Source organism: Corvus hawaiiensis, chromosome 26 (assembly GCF_020740725.1).
Source record: "Corvus hawaiiensis isolate bCorHaw1 chromosome 26, bCorHaw1.pri.cur, whole genome shotgun sequence".
Taxonomy (NCBI): Eukaryota; Metazoa; Chordata; class Aves; order Passeriformes; family Corvidae; genus Corvus; species Corvus hawaiiensis.
In genome coordinates, this window is record NC_063238.1 from 38,675,199 (window position 1) to 38,692,734 (window position 17,536).

The following is a 17,536-nucleotide window of genomic DNA, read 5'->3' on the forward strand; positions in this document are numbered from 1 at the left end:
AGATAAGAATGTTACTCAGGAGAAGCAGAAATGGATTGTCACATATAAACCTCAACCCATAATTAAGGGGTGTGCAGGGGAGGAGATTTCAGCTATCATTGCAACTTACAATTTTAGTAATCTAAATGGTGAAGTGCTTGCCTGCTGCTTGCCAAGGACAGGAAGCTGCAGGGGAGCTTTAGTTTTTTAGACAGCAGAACTGCTAAGTATTTGATAAAATGTTATCTGGTAAAGCAATGAAATTATTTCTAGTGCTGGTTTCATCCCTTGGACCTGTCAGATACACACGGGTGGGGGGCAGCCTGAGAAAAGCAAGTGCTGCCCTTTAGGTCTGTGAATATTTTGCATGTGAATGTCAGTTTTTGAGAACTGAGCTCTGCTTCACTACACTGAACTCAGCTTTGCAGTCATTGAAGTGGGTTGGGTGAAGGAGGATGAAAGACAAGCTTGCTTCTGAAATAGCTAGTGAACTCTTTTGGTTGATGTTCTCTTCCCTCATCTCAAATGCTGTTAGCTTTATGTCCAAATAGCACAGTTCTGTGAAGGATGCACTCATTGGATACAAACTTCAGTGAGAACAGAAAATAAGTATCAAAGCGGTGTAGTAATACCAAGATTGAAATGGTATTGGTAAAAAAATCTTGCTCTTGTGGAATACTAGATCAAACCTGTTTCTGTAGACTTTACTTTCAAGGAAAGAGTGTCTTCTTCATGAAACTGGTGCACCTGGGAAAACTCTTGGAAGCATTCCCCCTTGTGCTACAGTTTCTGTATGTGAGCAGAAGCTGTTGGCTCTTATTTCATGTTACTTTCTTAGTTGCAGACATCTGAACACGAGTAAACAGTGTCTGCAGATTCCTCTGGAGAAACTTCAACACTTGCACTACAATGTTTAAAACAAGAATGTGTAAAACCAATCTTTTTCTTATCTCCTAGGAAGAAGAGTTGAGAAAAAGTGGAGAGGCAAAGTATTTCCACCTAAATGATGACCTGCATGTTTTAATTGAAGTATTTGCTCCGCCTGCAGAAGCATATGCCAGAATGGGACATGCATTGGAAGAAATCAAGAAGTTCCTCATCCCTGTTAGTATTTTTTTTTTTTTAATGAGAATTCTGGTAGTCTTGAGTGAGAAATGTTATCTCTAAAACTGAGTAAGCTGGTTTAGTGGAAGGTGTCCTTGCCCATTGTAGGGAGTTTGGAACCAGATGATGTTCAAGGTCCCTTCCAGCCCAAACTGTTCTGTGATTCTGAGCAGCGCACAGTATTGGTCAGGTCATGTTCCTTAATTTACTTTGTGAAAGAAATGATGATGTTGTCAAATACTTTGCATTTTGATACAGGCAGTAATTGGGTGAGTCTGTAACTGTCCACACAAATCTCATGATCTGACCTACAGTAAAAGCTAAACTTATTCTTGCTTAACTAGTCATGTGCAAAGTATCACAACAACTACAAACAGTTGTAAAAATCTGCAAAATGTGTGGCTTGTCTGTTTTCTTGGTATACGTGAAACATTAGTTTTGTTTAAGAATAAATACATTTGAAGTTGTATTATTTCTCTCACCTCCAATCCTGGTTTAGTGTTGAGTGCTGAGAATCAATACAGGTTTATCTTGTATCTTTATTTTCATCACAATACTAGTGATACATGAGCTATACTTGTCTTCTGGTGTATACTTCAGCTTCCATTATATGGATGTATAAAAAGAGATCTGGTTTCCAGTACAAGTTTATACTCCAGGTTTGGGATACATCTAGGCAATGGGTTTCTAGTGTCTTCTATAGAGAGACAGCTTTATTTGCTTGTCATGTAAGGACCAACCTTACTGCTTTACAATATTAAACTCTCTTAGGAAGCTGGGGCACTTGAGGTGATGTTTGTGTGTGAAGTTTCCAACTGTTTTAGCTCTTGAGTGAACATTCTTCAATCTTTATTGGTAATCAAAGGAATGATTATAGAAAGCAAAGCATCCCCAAGGTGCACTGACTTCTGTTTATTTTTACTGCTAAAAATGCTACCCAAGTGTTAGTCTTTATTTGTGTCAGATCTGGGAAGTGTGGGGGCCTGGTTAAGGAAACTTTCCTGAGGCATGTATCTGCATGACAGCAGCTTGTAAATGTTTGAGTGGAGCCAGCGTGGCTGTATTGGGGACCAGTTGGGGATGTCTCTTGTACAGCAGTTGTTGCTGATGACCTGTCAGTGCTCCTGTATGTATTTTGGGGATTGTAGTTGGTACCAAACCTAATCCACATCCATGAAATCACCCAGAGAGTGGTTGGGCATGGGAGCAGGCTCTCCAGGGAAGTGGTAACAGCACCAAGCCTGACAGAGTTAAAGAAGTGAACAGCACTCTCGGGCACGTGGTGGGATTCTTGGGATGTCCTGTACAGGGTGAGGATTCAGACTTAATGATCCCTGTGGGTCCCCTCCAGCTCAGGATATTTTATGAATCTAAGTCCCCAGGTGACTGGAGCTGTGTACTCCTTGAGTATTTCTTCTGGCCTGGATTTGTTTGAATGGAGTGAGTTCATGTGCCCCAATAATGCACCATGGCATGAACCAAAACATGATAAACAACAGTCGTCAGGAGGTTTATTAGGAATATGTCCTGATGTGAAATAACCCTAATGCAGATGCATCTTAAGGCTGTTAAAAAACAAGGAGATGTCCTGGGCGTTATGTTCTTGTGTTACAAAGATCAAGCATCACATTATAAATTTGCGTGCAGGTTCCAAATGGCTTTTTCTTGATGTATATGAAAAGAGGTGAATGAGCATACTGCTGTTCAGGCATCCTAACTGATCAGACAGGGGATACTCAACAGAATATTTGTAGGAATTCTGGGCTGTCATAATGTCGAAGGTTACTGTACTTATGTGATTCATGATTTAATGGTGTGAAGAGATAAGGGAGAATTAAGTTCTTGGGTATCCTAGACAGCAAACAGCTGCCTTCTTTTAGATGGGAATATGTTCAATTTGATAAATGCTTCTGGCATGTCCTGGAAGGAAGGATGTCTGATCCCTGTGCACCCTCCATCAGAGGTCTTGTTTTTCTTCACTGAGCTTGATTTCCCTAATGTTGCCATAAATGAAGTAAGCTTGTCAAAACCTGGTCATTAGTGTGTTAAGCCAGTAGAATTACAGACTGATAATGAGCAATTCCATTGACTGGTGGTTATACACTTTTCCATCTTGATTTTTGATCATTGCATCTTTATTATACTGAGCTGAACCACTGCTACATAATCTTTCTTGAACTGTGGGATCAAGCCAACACTGTCTTAATTTCCCTTTGGCTTTTCAAATGTAATCTTATCAGAATTGCTCTAAATGCCGTAATCTCTTTTGCCTGCCCTCCCCTTGCAGCAGCCACTGAAGGAATAAGGAGCAGCTTTTTCTGCTCTACAACTAGTGTTTGGTTCACTGCTGCAAATGCAACTTGGTTTTTATTTTCTCCAAGGTCTGTTGTGGCTTTCTTAAGAAATGGTCTGTTTTATTTCAGGAAAGATTTCCTGCTATGAGTATATGATTATGATCATAATTTGCATTCTCCTTACAATGTAAGGTAACTATGCCTTCCTACAGTTTTAGATGCTGAACCCAATTTATGAATATGATTATTGTTCATTTTTCAGATCAGTGCTGAACATAAGATCACATTTGGTGCTAGAATGCAGAATACAAAATATCCTTGTGGTAGTTGACTGTAGCAAAAATACCTCAGCCTCTCTTATTGGATCTTCAAATCATGGGCAAGAATCCTTGAATGCAAGGATGTTTAACCTCAAGCAGCTGCAGTGGTGTAATTTTATTTAAACTATTGGCATAACTCAAACCAAAGCATAAAAACTGGTCTTGAGGGTATTTTTGGCTGTGCTTACATTGCCTTGACTCTTACCTTCTTCTGCAGTTAGAATTGTGGCTTCTGACTTTAAGTATATTTTCTTATCTTCCTTTAAATTAGCCAGCCCCTTTATTCTGGCCATACTCTCTGGTCAGCACTCTGAGTATTAGATTGGTGGGTGTTGTGCTTGATAATAATTATCTCAGAATTACCTGTGTCAGGTCAAAAAGCCAGGTACTTTGAACCTCACCTGCCCCTGGTTGCTGTATTATACCATGGTTTCAAGGCCAGACTGGATGGGACCCTGAGCTACCTGGTCTAATGGAAGGTGTCCCTGCCCATGGCTGAAGAGTTGGAACAAGATGGTCTTTAAGGTCCTTTCTATCCCAAACCACTCTGTGATTCTATGGTTATGGCAGTTCTAGCCATTAGAACTTAGTCTGTTTTGCTTAATTTTTGAGTAGTGGCAGTCATTTGTCTTCTGACAGATACAGCACTAATTACCCTTTGCCATTGCTTACCAGAGTTTCTTGTTTTCCTTGTCTTTAAAGCAAAGTATAGAAATGTCTTCAAGAGAATAATCTATAGCAGTTATATGAAGATGTGAGCAGAATTCACAACCTTTTCCTGTAGCCTGTCTTACCTTCTGCATGTTTGGTTTGTAAGATGTGGTGATGAAATAGCATTTAATGGCATTTGGAAGAGCTTGGTGGCCTTTGGAAACTCTCAGACTTTTCCTTAAGTAAGCTGGGAAATAGCTGTAAGGTGTAAAAAAGTGGCTGGAAACATGAAAATAATGGATTGCTCACTGCCAGGATAAAGATCTACTTGAGTGCTTTGCAAAGCTGCAAAGGGTTTTGTAGGGATCCGTCCTAACATTATATAAATAAATAGCTTTGGTAATAGTTTGAGTGATAAATTGAAATAAGGTCTTAAGTCAGAGTGATTCCAAGAAGAGATGCTGCTAATATGTTGTTCTGGCTGGATGAAAATCATAGATAAAATTTAAAAGAATGTTTAGTTAGATCATTTAAGTATGGGGACTTTTGGGGTGAAAATCTCTTGCATGGATCTTGATGTAAATGGACCCTCCATGTTTGGATAAGACTGTAGTTAGTCAGGACAGGGAATTTATTCATAAAATGAGGGTACATCTGTTAAATTGAAATTCAGCAGCAGCATTTGACTGAAATTCAAGTGCTGCCACTGCCTAAGCTGTTCAGAGGAGGCATGCAGTCTAAAGGGCTTCTGTGTCCATCCTCTAGGTGAGGAAAAGATTATTGTCTGCTTAATTTGACTTGAAGTGTGCTGTTTCCAGCAGTGAGTATTCATACACTGACCATCTGCTACTTTTAATTGAGGAATCCATTTCAGAGTCTCATAGATTTAACACTGCAGCTTATCGTGGCTGCCTTGTTCTGCCCCTTCACTCTGTATCCTCCGGCTGCCTCTGGCATGTGTGATAAGGGCTGTGTTTTCTGTTCTGTGCTGTGCACAGTGGAGCCCTTGTCTGTGACCTAAGGCTGCTGCTGTGTCTGGTAATGTGCTGCAGGAAAGTGAGAAAGCATCAAGGAGAAAAGAAAAGGGACTCAACATACACAGTGGCAACCAAGCACATCTTTGCTAAGGAATTAAATGAATTGAGTATAAAATGATCAAAGGTATTTTTCCAGGGGCCCAGTTCTGAAAATGATGTTTTGTGAAGAAATTATAAAGGGCATCTGATACAGGCTGTCAGAGCTTTGATATTGTGTGTTGGTGTTACAGTTTCTTGGCATTTTGTGTAAAGATTGAAGTTTTATTCTACACAGTACATAGAATTTTGCATTTGTAGCCAGTTCTGATCCAGCAACAAATAAATATAAAGCGGGTTTGTGTCTAATAGCTGGCCAGAATAGTGTTCAGTTTCCTGTTTCTAGTCTACTCCCTGTGATGGATTGGTTATGTATTGGGTCTTGGCTGTTTAATAATGAAATCTGTTTCTCAAAAGCTTCATTTATGCCATTTGAAACAGTTATTTCAGTCTTCTAGACCTTTTTCATATTTGCTGTTTGGTTTCTGCTGATAAACAGAGGATGATCTCAGGTGGGCAGTTGGGAGTTAAATTTCAGAACCTATTTACGTCAGTTTGGACAAAATGCTGGTATGATGCTTCTTTTAACACCAGTAACTTCAGCAATTGCATGTAAAAGAAAACTTTTTTATTTCCATTTGTAGAAGTCTAGGAGAAGCAGAATGTTTCAAGGATAATTGAGATATTTGAATTCTTGGAAGTTTTAATCTCCTTTCAATGCAAGGTTATGTTTCAAAGTCTGTAAGACTGCCTGATAATCTTTTGGTCCCTGTCTAGTGAACAAATGTAATAAATTCAGATTTGCAGTGAGATGCAGATTCTTTGTTTTGTCATTGAATTGTAAAATGGTTGATAGAACAAACCTTCCTTCTTGAAATGGGAGGATTTGCAGCTGTTGTATCAGAAGTATGCCTTTGTTCCTATGGGAGGACCTATTAATATTTTGATACTCAGTTTGTGCTTATGCACCTTGGGTAAAATAGTTATCTTTAATTCACCTTTATGGCTGCCTTCTGCTCAGCTCACTTTAAGTGGAGGAGAAATGATAGAAAATACCTCAAGAGTTCAGTGCTGGCTCTGTTTTATTCCCGTGTACTCTGCTTGTTTTGGAGGTTGACTCAAGGTCCCTGAAAATGGTGCTTGAGAAGTACCATATTAATTCCATGTACAGAAACCTGAGCTTTCTTTTTGCTAGACCTTGAGAGTAGAGGATTTGTGCAGACAGAACTAAGCCATATGTCCTTGGCATTTTTACCATTGCATATTATCAAATTTAATTTTTTGAGCTCTTCTTATTAGATAACAGTGTATGTGAGTATTGAAAGAATTCCTTTGTTTATTCTATAATTTCTGATTTTAAAAGTGAGGATTCCTAATCTATTCCTTCATTTTCATGTCTTGCTCTCAACAGTGTATTTATTCTCTACTCGTTTGCAACTCTCTCTCTCTCTCTCTCTCTCTCTCTCTCCTCTTTGTCCTGTTTTTAACACACAATCATTCTACAGCTGGAACTAAAAACTGGATCTCAGTTCAGAATATGGGACCTTGATTTTTTTTTTTTTTTCTGGTTTCCTCCTATCTCTGCAGCATTTTAGCACTGGCAGTGTTCTATGGCTAAAGCTACATAGATATAATATGCAAAGGGAAAGAAAAACATGCCTGAGTAAAAATGGCAGTTATTAGATAGAATTTTAAAATAATTTTTGGACTGAATATTATTATGCATGTTAAACTTTTTCAGTGGAATGTTCAACTTTTTAAGAGGAAACTTTCAGGAGCAGTGTTTGCTGAGAGCAGTGGATAAACAGTTTGATTTCTCTCCTATGCCTCCCCGCTGTTTCAGGATTACAACGATGAAATCAGACAGGCACAGCTTCAAGAATTAACATATTTAAATGGTGGCTCAGAAACTGCAGAGGTTCCAGTTGTCCGTGGAAAAGCATCGATTCGAGCAAGAGGAGTACCTGTTCCTGCTTTGTCCAGGTACATGGAATTTCATTTGAATGTACATATTTCAAGCTTCTCCCTTCAAACACAATTTCCCTCCAGAGTACAGCAGTAAAATACATGAAGGATTCCCAAAAGAAGAGCAAAAGATCGGGGAAACAACTTTCATTTATTGATGAAAGTTTAGTTCATTTGGACTGAATTAACAATGGTGCTGAATTTTGTCTTGTGGAACTTGAATGCTGCCTTTGTAAAGAAGCAATGCACACCATAGGAGATGTTCAGTCCTACTGTGAGCAACTTGATTTCTAGCTGTGAGTTGCTCCTTAGGTGCAGTCTGTGTTTGGGCCCTGTGGAGTTCACAGCTTTGCAAAACTGGTAAATCTGTCTTTCCTCGATTGATGTGAATTTCAGGCAGTATCTCCAATTTACACAGTATGTTTTTCTTTTTTTATGGTACTACTAAGTTTTCGTAGTCATGACTAAATGATACAGAAGTGCTCTGGAAGTAGAATTTGGATTTTCTTGTCTGAGTGGCACTTGCATTGTGAAAAGTGGCTTTTGTTTGATTTGGGAGTAGGCAAAGTCTACTGCTTTTGCTGTTTTTCTTTGTCACAGAAGATGTTTGATTTTTACTCTAGCATCCCCTGTCTTCCTTGCAGTACTGAGATGACAGTTTCAACTCCTTCAAGTTCTGAAGTGTGAAAACAAAACCTAAATAAAGTTCATAACTGTTTATGTTAGAGTACAGAGATTGTGGCTGCAGCACCTAAGTGTGACTGTTTACTGTGGTAAACTGTTTTCTTCTGTTTTATCCACAGTTCTTTTTAATGCAACTTGAAACTTGTATTTTAACTTGTAAAATAATTTCAGAATAAGACTCTGAAGCATTTTACCTCAGATGATAAAGCATGTTTGAAGAAGCAGCACTAAGGAAATACTCAATTTATATAGATCTTCTTAGTTACATGTATCCTGATAATGATTGCAAATGCAATACAGAGTGAATCTTAATTTAAAGAAATTATGTGGGTTGTGCCCTGTGAGGAAAAAAAAAAATTCTCAATCATCACATTGTTGTTCTTGTATTTTGTAATATTGTGTAAAAAATATATATTCTGCTGTTCTTGATTTAAATGTTCTGAGTAGTGGTTATTATATACCAAGGTTCACCCCTTGGCACTGTAATCAGCCATACAAGAATTCTTTCAAATTGGAGACCTCATTTGATTTTGGAGATTTTTTTTTTTTTTGCAAATTTTATTTCGGTTTTTAAACAGTTGTTTGTAACTTTGCCACAGATGCCTGTAATTATTCTGCTACAGATGCTCAGTACCGATACATTTGCAGTACTATTTCCACTTTATTTCATTTTCCATGTCCTTTAGCTAATATTTCTGGGATACAGAAGCTGTTGTTTGGTCAGATCCTATCATCAAAGTTTGATAACTAATTTACACTGTTAGTACCTAGTATGTGCATACGTAAATAGTTTTTTATAGTACTGCTTTCTAACATCACTAGTTCTATCCTCTGGATATTGGTAAATTATTTTTTCAAATCTGGATTTTATGCAAGAGATACACTGTTACACAGCTCACAGAATCCTGTATAATCCTTCTACAACTATTGAAGTGTCTTCAGGGTAAATTTAAATGTTATTAGTGTTTGATTTGGAGGTGACGGTAAAAGGTTGTGGTTTTGTCATCGCCATTTTTCACATATATTCTAAGGAAAGTGAAAGGGGGTCTGTTTGACTTGTCCTTACTTTAAGGCTTGTCTTAAACTCCAAGACTTTGTTGTCTCAAATTGAAGGGCTCTGTTAGCATATTCCTTAAGTGAAATTCAATTCTATTGCTGCTGAGATTCTACAGCCATTGAGCTGAAGATCTCAAACTCAGTTATAATGCTCTGTTTCTTTTTTAGCAGAAATGGATTTCCATGAATAATACTTTTGTTGAAGCAAAGCTTTAAAGGCTTTGTCTCAGTGTTGGATAAAACAGTTTCAATAGGTAGCATCCCTGAGATACCCAGAAGAAGTTGAAGCAAAGCCTCAAAAGACTTGTAAAACGAAGTCTAAAACCTTGATCCTAACCTTCCTTTGTAATCTGCAGAATGGTTTTATGATTCCAGCCTTGATACATGAAACATCCTTTTGGGTGTGTTTAAGTTCCCACTTTTGAAACCTTTATTACTCCTGAATAGTTTCAGTTAAAAAAAAAAAGTACTAATTTATGCCTTTTTTGCTCCTTATGAGATATGTGGGAACTGGATATAATACATCTTATCAAATCTACTTTTAGCTCTATAACAAAATTTTATTTTGTAGAAACCAATACATTTGGGTTTGCATAAAAAAGTCCTAGCTTATGTACAGGCATTCCTGTATGTGATAAGTAATTTCCTAATAGTTGTGGTTTGGTAACTTTTTACTCTTTTTCTGGATTGTTCCAGCTTTTCTTAAGTAAATTTTTGTTACTCTAGAGCGAAGTAAGGTTTTGTGGTTGACTGGATGGAATTTGTTCTGGAAGAGTTGTGTGTGCATTGTAAGCTTTGCCTTCAGGAATGTTCTTTTCTCATCATTGATCTTGGAGGATATAGCTGCTTCCTATAGCTGCTTCTTTCTCCCCCACTTTGCTCCCAGTTTTTGTCCCTAATACTGTTAAAGACAACCTTCAGAGGTAATCACAGCACTTCTATTTTCTGTAGTGTTCATGCTGAGCACTTAAACTATTTTGTCATAACCCCTCTTCTGTACAACAAAAAGGGAAAATAGTGGAAGTCTGCCTTTCATTCCTTTGTTTTTATTATGATGTTCTTAAATTCTTTTTTGAAAACAACTATATAAAATGATCATACCAGTTGCTTTCTAATTTATTGTGCTAGCAAGCTTAGAGGATCCATGGTGTTTAATGTGATGCTGTTATGGTGAGAAGCTAGAATATGTAACTCTTTAGGAATCAGTGTTTCTTCAGTGCATTTGTATTCCCATCCTGAATCAGTGCATCATAAATTATACCAACCAAAATGTGAATTTTGGCTTCCGATTAACTAAAAACTTAAAATATACGTATGTTAACATTCTAGTGGAAGGTGTCCCTGCCCATGGCAGCTGGGTTGGAATTAGATGTTCTTTAAGGTCCCTTCCAACCCAAACCTGTCTATGACTCTGTACATGTTAATGTACACCTCTAAGGAGGTTTTGCAACTAAAGCAGCATTTCCTCTCTAAAACCTCACACTATTTTAAGAATAAAAATAAGATTCAAAGATCGCTCAATTGTGACTCCAACTAAGATGTTTTAGAAAAGTGAAATTCTAGAGGATGATGATAGTAAGTCTAAGAACATGGCTCAAAGTTCCTTGATACCTTGTGGTGGCATAGGTGGAACCACTTCATGTGGTTATGGTTATAGCAGAAAATCAGTGCTAGAATCACAGAATGCTTTACATGGGGACCTTTAAAGACCATCTTATTTCACCCCCTGCCATGGGCAGGACACCTTCCACTAGACCAGGTTGTTCAAAGTCCCAGCCTGGCCTTGAACACTTCCAGGGATGCGGCATCTGCAACTTCTTTGGGCAACCTGTTCCAGTGTTGTCTGAGCACCCTCCTCATAGATTTCTTCCTTACATCCGATCTCAACCTGCCCTCTTCAATTGAAAGCTGTTGTCCCTTATCCTATCAGTACAGACCCTGATAAAATTACTGTCCTTTTCTTATAAGCACCTCCACTTAGGTATTGAAAGGCCACAGTAAGGGAGGGCTGGCTAAGTTCACACCCCAGATTGAGAGATTGTATTTGAAAACAGGTATTTGGTTTCATTAAGGTGAGGGAAGAAAAAACGTAATTTGTCATAAAGCCAATATCTATCAATAGTCGCATTAAAGAAATGGCAGATTTCTGGTTTATGCTTTCAAGAGGATGTGGAGGTTTTTTTTTACTTTTCACATTTATTATTTGTATTTCAGTCTACGCATGGTTGAGATCCTAATGGTTGAATGATTGTCACTCTGTCTGGGGAAAGGTAAAACTGCTACAGAAGTTGTGAGTTAGAACTTGTTCTCTTATATGTTAGAAGTAAAATGAGCTGATGTGGATCACTGCTGCAGTGTGTTCACAACTTCCAGCTGTTTTCCTACCGTATATCTGGAATCAACTAGATTTTTTTTTTTTGAAGAATAACTTTCTGTTGAAAACATGTAGGTAGTGAAGTGCAGAAGATTCTATAGCACAAAAGAAATATTTGACAAAGCCAGTTCAGGATCCAGGCCAAAGGCAGGTATAATTAATGTTCATTGTGTTTTGTTTTAGTTTTGTGATCTCCCATTTTTCACAAAATTGAAACATGAACATATATATTACTGTTCTAAAATGGAAATACAAACCAAAGCTTGTGTAAGAGTGTTAACTCAATGGTGACTTTCTGTTTTTTCAAAAAGGATGAAAAGGCAGAAATCTCAGTTCTGAGTTGTATCCAGATATGAGTGTTTTAGTATTTTAAAATGTCACCACCAAAATAACAGGTCTGTTATTTTTCAGATGTCTAATATAAAACAAAAATATTTACTGTTTGAGGAACATTGAGTGTAGCTGGCTGTGCTCAAATGAAGAAAATATATCAACATCTGGTAAACAAATTTGTTTGATCTGTATATTGAACATTGTAAATCCCTGCAGATATATAGAACTGTGAATGCTAAAATTAAAGAATTCCAGGTGTTTCCTCATTGAATAATATAGTGTTTGAGAACCGGTCCTAAATTTTACAAGTATTTTTATTTTAAAACTATTCTTCCATTTAATGTTTTTGGGGGGAGATAAGGAAAAAGATCTCCATACCATAAACTGTTTTAATTTTTGTGTTACTAAAAGTGAAGGAAAGCTGTGAACTGACTCTAGTTGTGATTTCATGATCAGAATAATTTTACTGACTCAGACATCCAGTGATGGGTGAAACTTGAAATAAAAATCAGTGTGATTCTAGAGCAGAGAAAGTTCTAAATGAAATTATGGAAGTGGCTATTGCCGAGGGCAGCTGGAGATGAGTGTTAGTGAGATGCTGTGCCTGCTACTGTGGTCAAGGGCAGTAACTTAGTTTGCTGGAAATAAATCCTAGAAACACTAAGGGACTACTGTAAAGTAGAAAGGTCGAATATTAGTGCTAACAAAGGCCAAAGAGGAAGTATCTAAATTGTATGAGCTCGTAAAATACTATTTTAGTGGGAATCAATTATTACATTAGTACCTGTGAATTCCTTCTGAACATTCATGAATGTTTTGAGTCTAACATTGTGTAGTGTAGCTCTAAGTGGTATTAGATTTTCTTGAGAATGTTTTTACACATATTAAAGCCTTGATTCAAATAATGAGATGTTAATCACAAAATTCAGTACTTTAGTAATACTGCAACTGGACACAGTAAGGTAGACTGTACATTTTTAGACATTAACCATCTTCTGTCTTTACTCCACAGTGTTTACAAATCACCTTAGCACCTTCTGACACTTTTGTTAGACACTTTTTCCCCCCTTCTCTAGTGTGTTTATAGTTTTATAGAAATTGTGCTTCATGTTGTATTTTCTTTTTCCTCATATACTGAATTGCAAGTATAAGTAATGAGATCACATCATGGGAGGAGAGTTAGATTCCAAGAAAAACAGCTTTCATGACAGTATTTTCAAGAGATGATGTGATATGTGAGTTAAATTAGATTATTCCTCCCATTTTGTAGTGAAACAAAAGATACTAAATTTTCTTTACTTAGTCTAGTCCATGGTACCCAGATTTAAAAGCCTTTTTAAAGCAAAGCCTACAAGTTAATTACCCAACTTTGGGAGTAAAATTATTCAGAATTTAATGATCTAAATTACTTCTGTGTTTGATGGGGAAGGGTTAACTTCCTTCACTGGGTTTACTACTGCCAGATTAATAAATTTAGGAAAACCAAACCTGAAGTGACTATAAAGACGAAACAAATATTTCAGATTTTCTGAAGCAATAATTATCTGGCAATAAAGTGTTTCTTTGAGAGCAGGGCACAATGGACTCAAGTTCATAGATGATCATTTTGTTGCTAAAGCCTGTCTGGAAGTGACGATAGCAGCACCTGGCTAGGAGGTGGGATTTGCTGAGTATGTTTACTGCCAATAATTAAGTACGAGTGTGTGTTTGATAGAAATTGCAGTTAATAGGTACTTGAGTTTTTCTTAAAAATGTACCAAAAAGGAGACCAAACACTAGTGTCCTGTGTGACGCTCACTTGTGTACTGTAGTGTCATCCTCTGAGGGGATTGCTAGCAAGGACCTTTTTATTTCGCCTGTCCTGAACATAAGACACTTGAACCCTGTTTTAAAGTATTTGCATAATCAAAGTACTCAGAAAGTTTGGAGACAGATCTGTGGGAGGTTCAGGGCTTACTTTGTGCGCACCATCAGGCTGGATATATGGACTCAACTTCGTAAGAAGTTTTTACGTGTTCTTATTCATAAGGGGTTCTTACTGAGAACATTCAAAAGATTTCTCACAGGGACAGAAGTGACACCATGGCAGAGAGGAGGGAAAATAAAAAAATACCTTTCTTGTACTTCAGAATATAAGCTGGTAGTCAAAGCTGACAATGGGCTGACAAGTTTTGGTAATGTGTAGCTTGTTATAAAGGTTTTATAAAGAAAATAAAACTAATCAGCAGAGTGTTAGCAAAGACTGGGAGAGTTAGCGGCACTTGAAATTGGGCCTGCAGAATGATGTCCTTGGGCAAAGAAGCAAGCAGTGTAAGTGGTCCAGGAGCCATAAGAAGTTTGATTTGATTATAAGCTATCTCTGAGTGCAATAGCACAGAGCTGAGATGTCTTGATTTGGATGAATTATGTAGAAGAATTATTGTAATTATTAGCAGTTGCACAAAGGTTTTTTAATTAATAAGTGAGATAGTTGTAGAAGAGAAGAGATAGAGAACACACCCTCTGTGTAGATTCTTCAGAGGCCTTGGAAGCAGAGGGATACCCCTCAAAAGCAGTTGGTTAGGAGACGGAAAGCCCAGGAAAGTGAAAGAACAAAATTTTAAAATCACCTCAATTCAGTTTTTTTTGGTCCTGTTGCTGGTCACCAGAGAGGAGCCCAGCACCTCCTGTTGCACTGCTCTCCTTGAGGAAGGTGTGGACTGTGCTGAGGGCACCCCTCAACCTTCTCCATTCCTTTGATGCATCTGTTGGATCCATCAGATAAGCCTCAGTTGTCACTGGTAGTATGAAGTGCCTTAATCTACTTAATTGTTCTTGGTATGTGAATGGTTCTAGACTGCTTGTCATCTTGACATAGTTTCTGATGCACTTCCAGTTACTTTATGTTTGGGTTTTTTTTTATTAGGAAAGAAGTTGAATTAGGAAACAAGTCTGTGAATACACACAGTTGAGTAGCAAAGTTTTGTATGTACTCTTATGTTTTCTAAAATTATTTTTTTTAGTATCCTTACCTCTGCACCAATCTTAATTCTAGGTGTTCTATAGGCAGTCATAGTGCAGAACCCGTTGGTTTGTGTAATGGTAGGATATATAAATTTATATGTGTGTATGTATTAACTCCCACATGTCCCCTCCTGTAAGCTGGATTTTTTTAGCTATTTTCTTTTCTAAAACGTTCAGGTTGGGATTCAGCTACAGATTAGAGTAGGCATCTGATCCTCTGTTGCAGTTCATAGAAAAATAGTGCATGTACTTCTATTTGTTCCTTCTGTTCTGTAATTTGTCTCTAAAGCATTGGCAGCAGTATCCAGTGGATTACTGTAAGAACAGCTCTACTGTGAGAAACTTCCTCAGTCTTTCTTGACTGTGTAGCAAAAAACTTAATATGCATGTACATGTATACGTTCATATATACAAATTGGTCTGCACTGGTGATTGAGGCTCACTCTGGGAGGTTTCCTGATTCTGGGAGGATTGAAGGGCTTCAGTTACTGTGGACCTGCTTTTCTGAGTATTTTGTTTTATTAGGATTTTTCCTTTGAGGTTAGAGTTGGGTTCAGCCTTTCAAGTGATACCTCTTTTAAAACCCGTTCTAGCCTTACTGAGCTCCTAGTGCCCTTTCTCAAGCTTTTTCTTTTTTTGATGATTGTTGTGTATTTGTCTGCCTTCCTGTAGAATTTCTGTCTTCCCATATCATGTGTATATGTACCTTTTACTCTTTTAAGCATTTTCAAACACAATTTGTATAGCTGCCCTTTTCAAATTAAGCAATACATGAACAGATCTGTTGTTTTTGCAAAGGTGTGCAAAGGTTCTTGTTCAAGTTGTCCCTCAGTATTTTGAGTCTGTTCAGTGTAAATGTCCATCAAGCTTCTTTAGTTCCCTGGTAACTTCTTAAAGAAATAACAATTTACAGTTTCTAAAAATTTCATCTTAGCATCATAACCTGATACAACTCAAATCTGTGTGGTGGTGATTGAACTCTCCTGTCACTGGGTTTTCTATCTTGGTGCCTTTCCAGTCTCATCCAGCCTGGTGCAGTAACCATGAGAACCATACATCTCACATTAAGAGTTCCTGTAGGAGGAATGGACAAAGTTATGAAAAGTTAAGATCATAAATGATCTTGTAATACAAGAGAAATACTATTTCCCACTCATCACCATTCCATTCCTATAAACTGTTTCTTGAAATGCAGAAAAGACCTCATCACATGGATCTGCTGTTCTAATTCCTTCTCAAGAATAAATCTATGCTAGCTGTACCTTTTTTCTTCTCTTAAATGTTTTTCCATGTTTTTCAGAATGTCCCATTTCCTGCTTTCACTTGCACCCTGCCTGAAGGATGCTGTCATGATTATGCCTAGTGATTCTTGAATCTTTTTACTGATGTTTTTCTTTTTTTTTTTTTTTTTTTTTTTGACTTGGTGTTGACTATCGTCTGTGCCACTAGGTTCATTTCCCTTTCTCTGGCTTCTCTTGGAAAGTATCACATTTGCTATTTCTTTATATTACTTCAGCAGGCTGTGTCTGGGAACTTCACTGCTCACCCCTGCCCCCACTACAATGAAGTCAAATAAGCAGCTGGTACCCTGTCCTGAGGAGGCATTCTACAGATTAGCCAAAACCAAGTAATAAGCACAGTTTTAAATCACTTACTGTCTAGGCTTGTTTAAAATACTTTGTGACTGTGTTTTCATCAGTAATTAAAATTAATAAAATCTATCCTGGTTGTATCTTTACATTTTTTGCATTCCTCGTTCAGTGATGCAGTTTTTGAAATACTACTTATTTGTGATAAACTGATTGTCTTGTTTTCTGATTAGTTTATTGACGTGAAGTTACCTGACTTGTATGAAATAGGATAGAAAATCTTAAGGCCAAATCTGGATCTTTATAATACTGTTCAAGTTGGAAATTTCTACTGAAATCAGGACAGAGTATTTCTACTCCATTACTACTCTTGAAATTAATTAGATAATGGCTTGATAGGTAGAAAGATAAGGTAGTGCTTGTGCCTTGTTTCCTTCTATGTATCTGTTAGAGTGTATGATAAGGGTTTGCCTTCTTTGGAACAATTCTATTTGCCCACAGCAGTCATTCAGACTCAGCTATAGTCTATGGGGTGAAATGATGTCCTTTAAAAAGGAGATGTCTATTAGAAGTGTTTTAGATGTCATCTTTAAAAGAGTAAATGATGCAAATTTCTCACAGATTGTACCTCTAAGTCTCTCCCTTTACTACAGGGAGGCAGGAGGAAAAGCCACCTCTAAATGGATCAATTGGTTTTTGAAAACTGGTTCAACTGAAGTCTCATATTTTTCATCCATATGTTAAGTGTCCAGAGTAATGGAATGCAAGTTAATGCTTATCACACTTTCAGAATTTTTAGACCAAATATACTGTTATTTAGTTTTCTTAAATACATGCAGGACGTCAGGTTATATCCTATAATCACCCTGCACGTTTTATTACGTTTGGATGTTTCCTGAAACAGATGGAAATCTCTTCAGAAGCAGAAGAAAATGTATTTCTTGTGACCCAATCAGTATATCACACACAGTGTGATTTTTGGGTTGTGTTCAGAAGCTTTCACAGGATCAGAAGGGAGTGGCAACTGATTTCTTGGTGCAGGATTTGAGTACGATATAGCCTGACACCTTCAAATGAAGCTGTTGTTCTGTGGTTGTGATTTGGCATACTA

General features: G+C 37.4%; 1 protein-coding gene across 3 annotated transcripts in view; it reads left to right on the forward strand.

Annotated features, from left to right (window-relative positions):
* Nucleotides 1-17,536, forward strand: part of KHDRBS3 (KH RNA binding domain containing, signal transduction associated 3) — a 92,001-nt gene that overhangs the window by 38,863 nt on the left and 35,602 nt on the right. For 2 of the 3 annotated variants that reach the window (XM_048286407.1, XM_048286408.1), the window contains exons 4-6: nt 937-1,083; nt 7,265-7,404; nt 16,353-16,463. In XM_048286407.1, coding sequence (XP_048142364.1) covers nt 937-1,083; nt 7,265-7,404; nt 16,353-16,463 — 398 coding nt within the window. The remainder of the gene's footprint in view (nt 1-936; nt 1,084-7,264; nt 7,405-16,352; nt 16,464-17,536) is intronic. The other variant, XM_048286409.1, reaches the window with a different exon arrangement.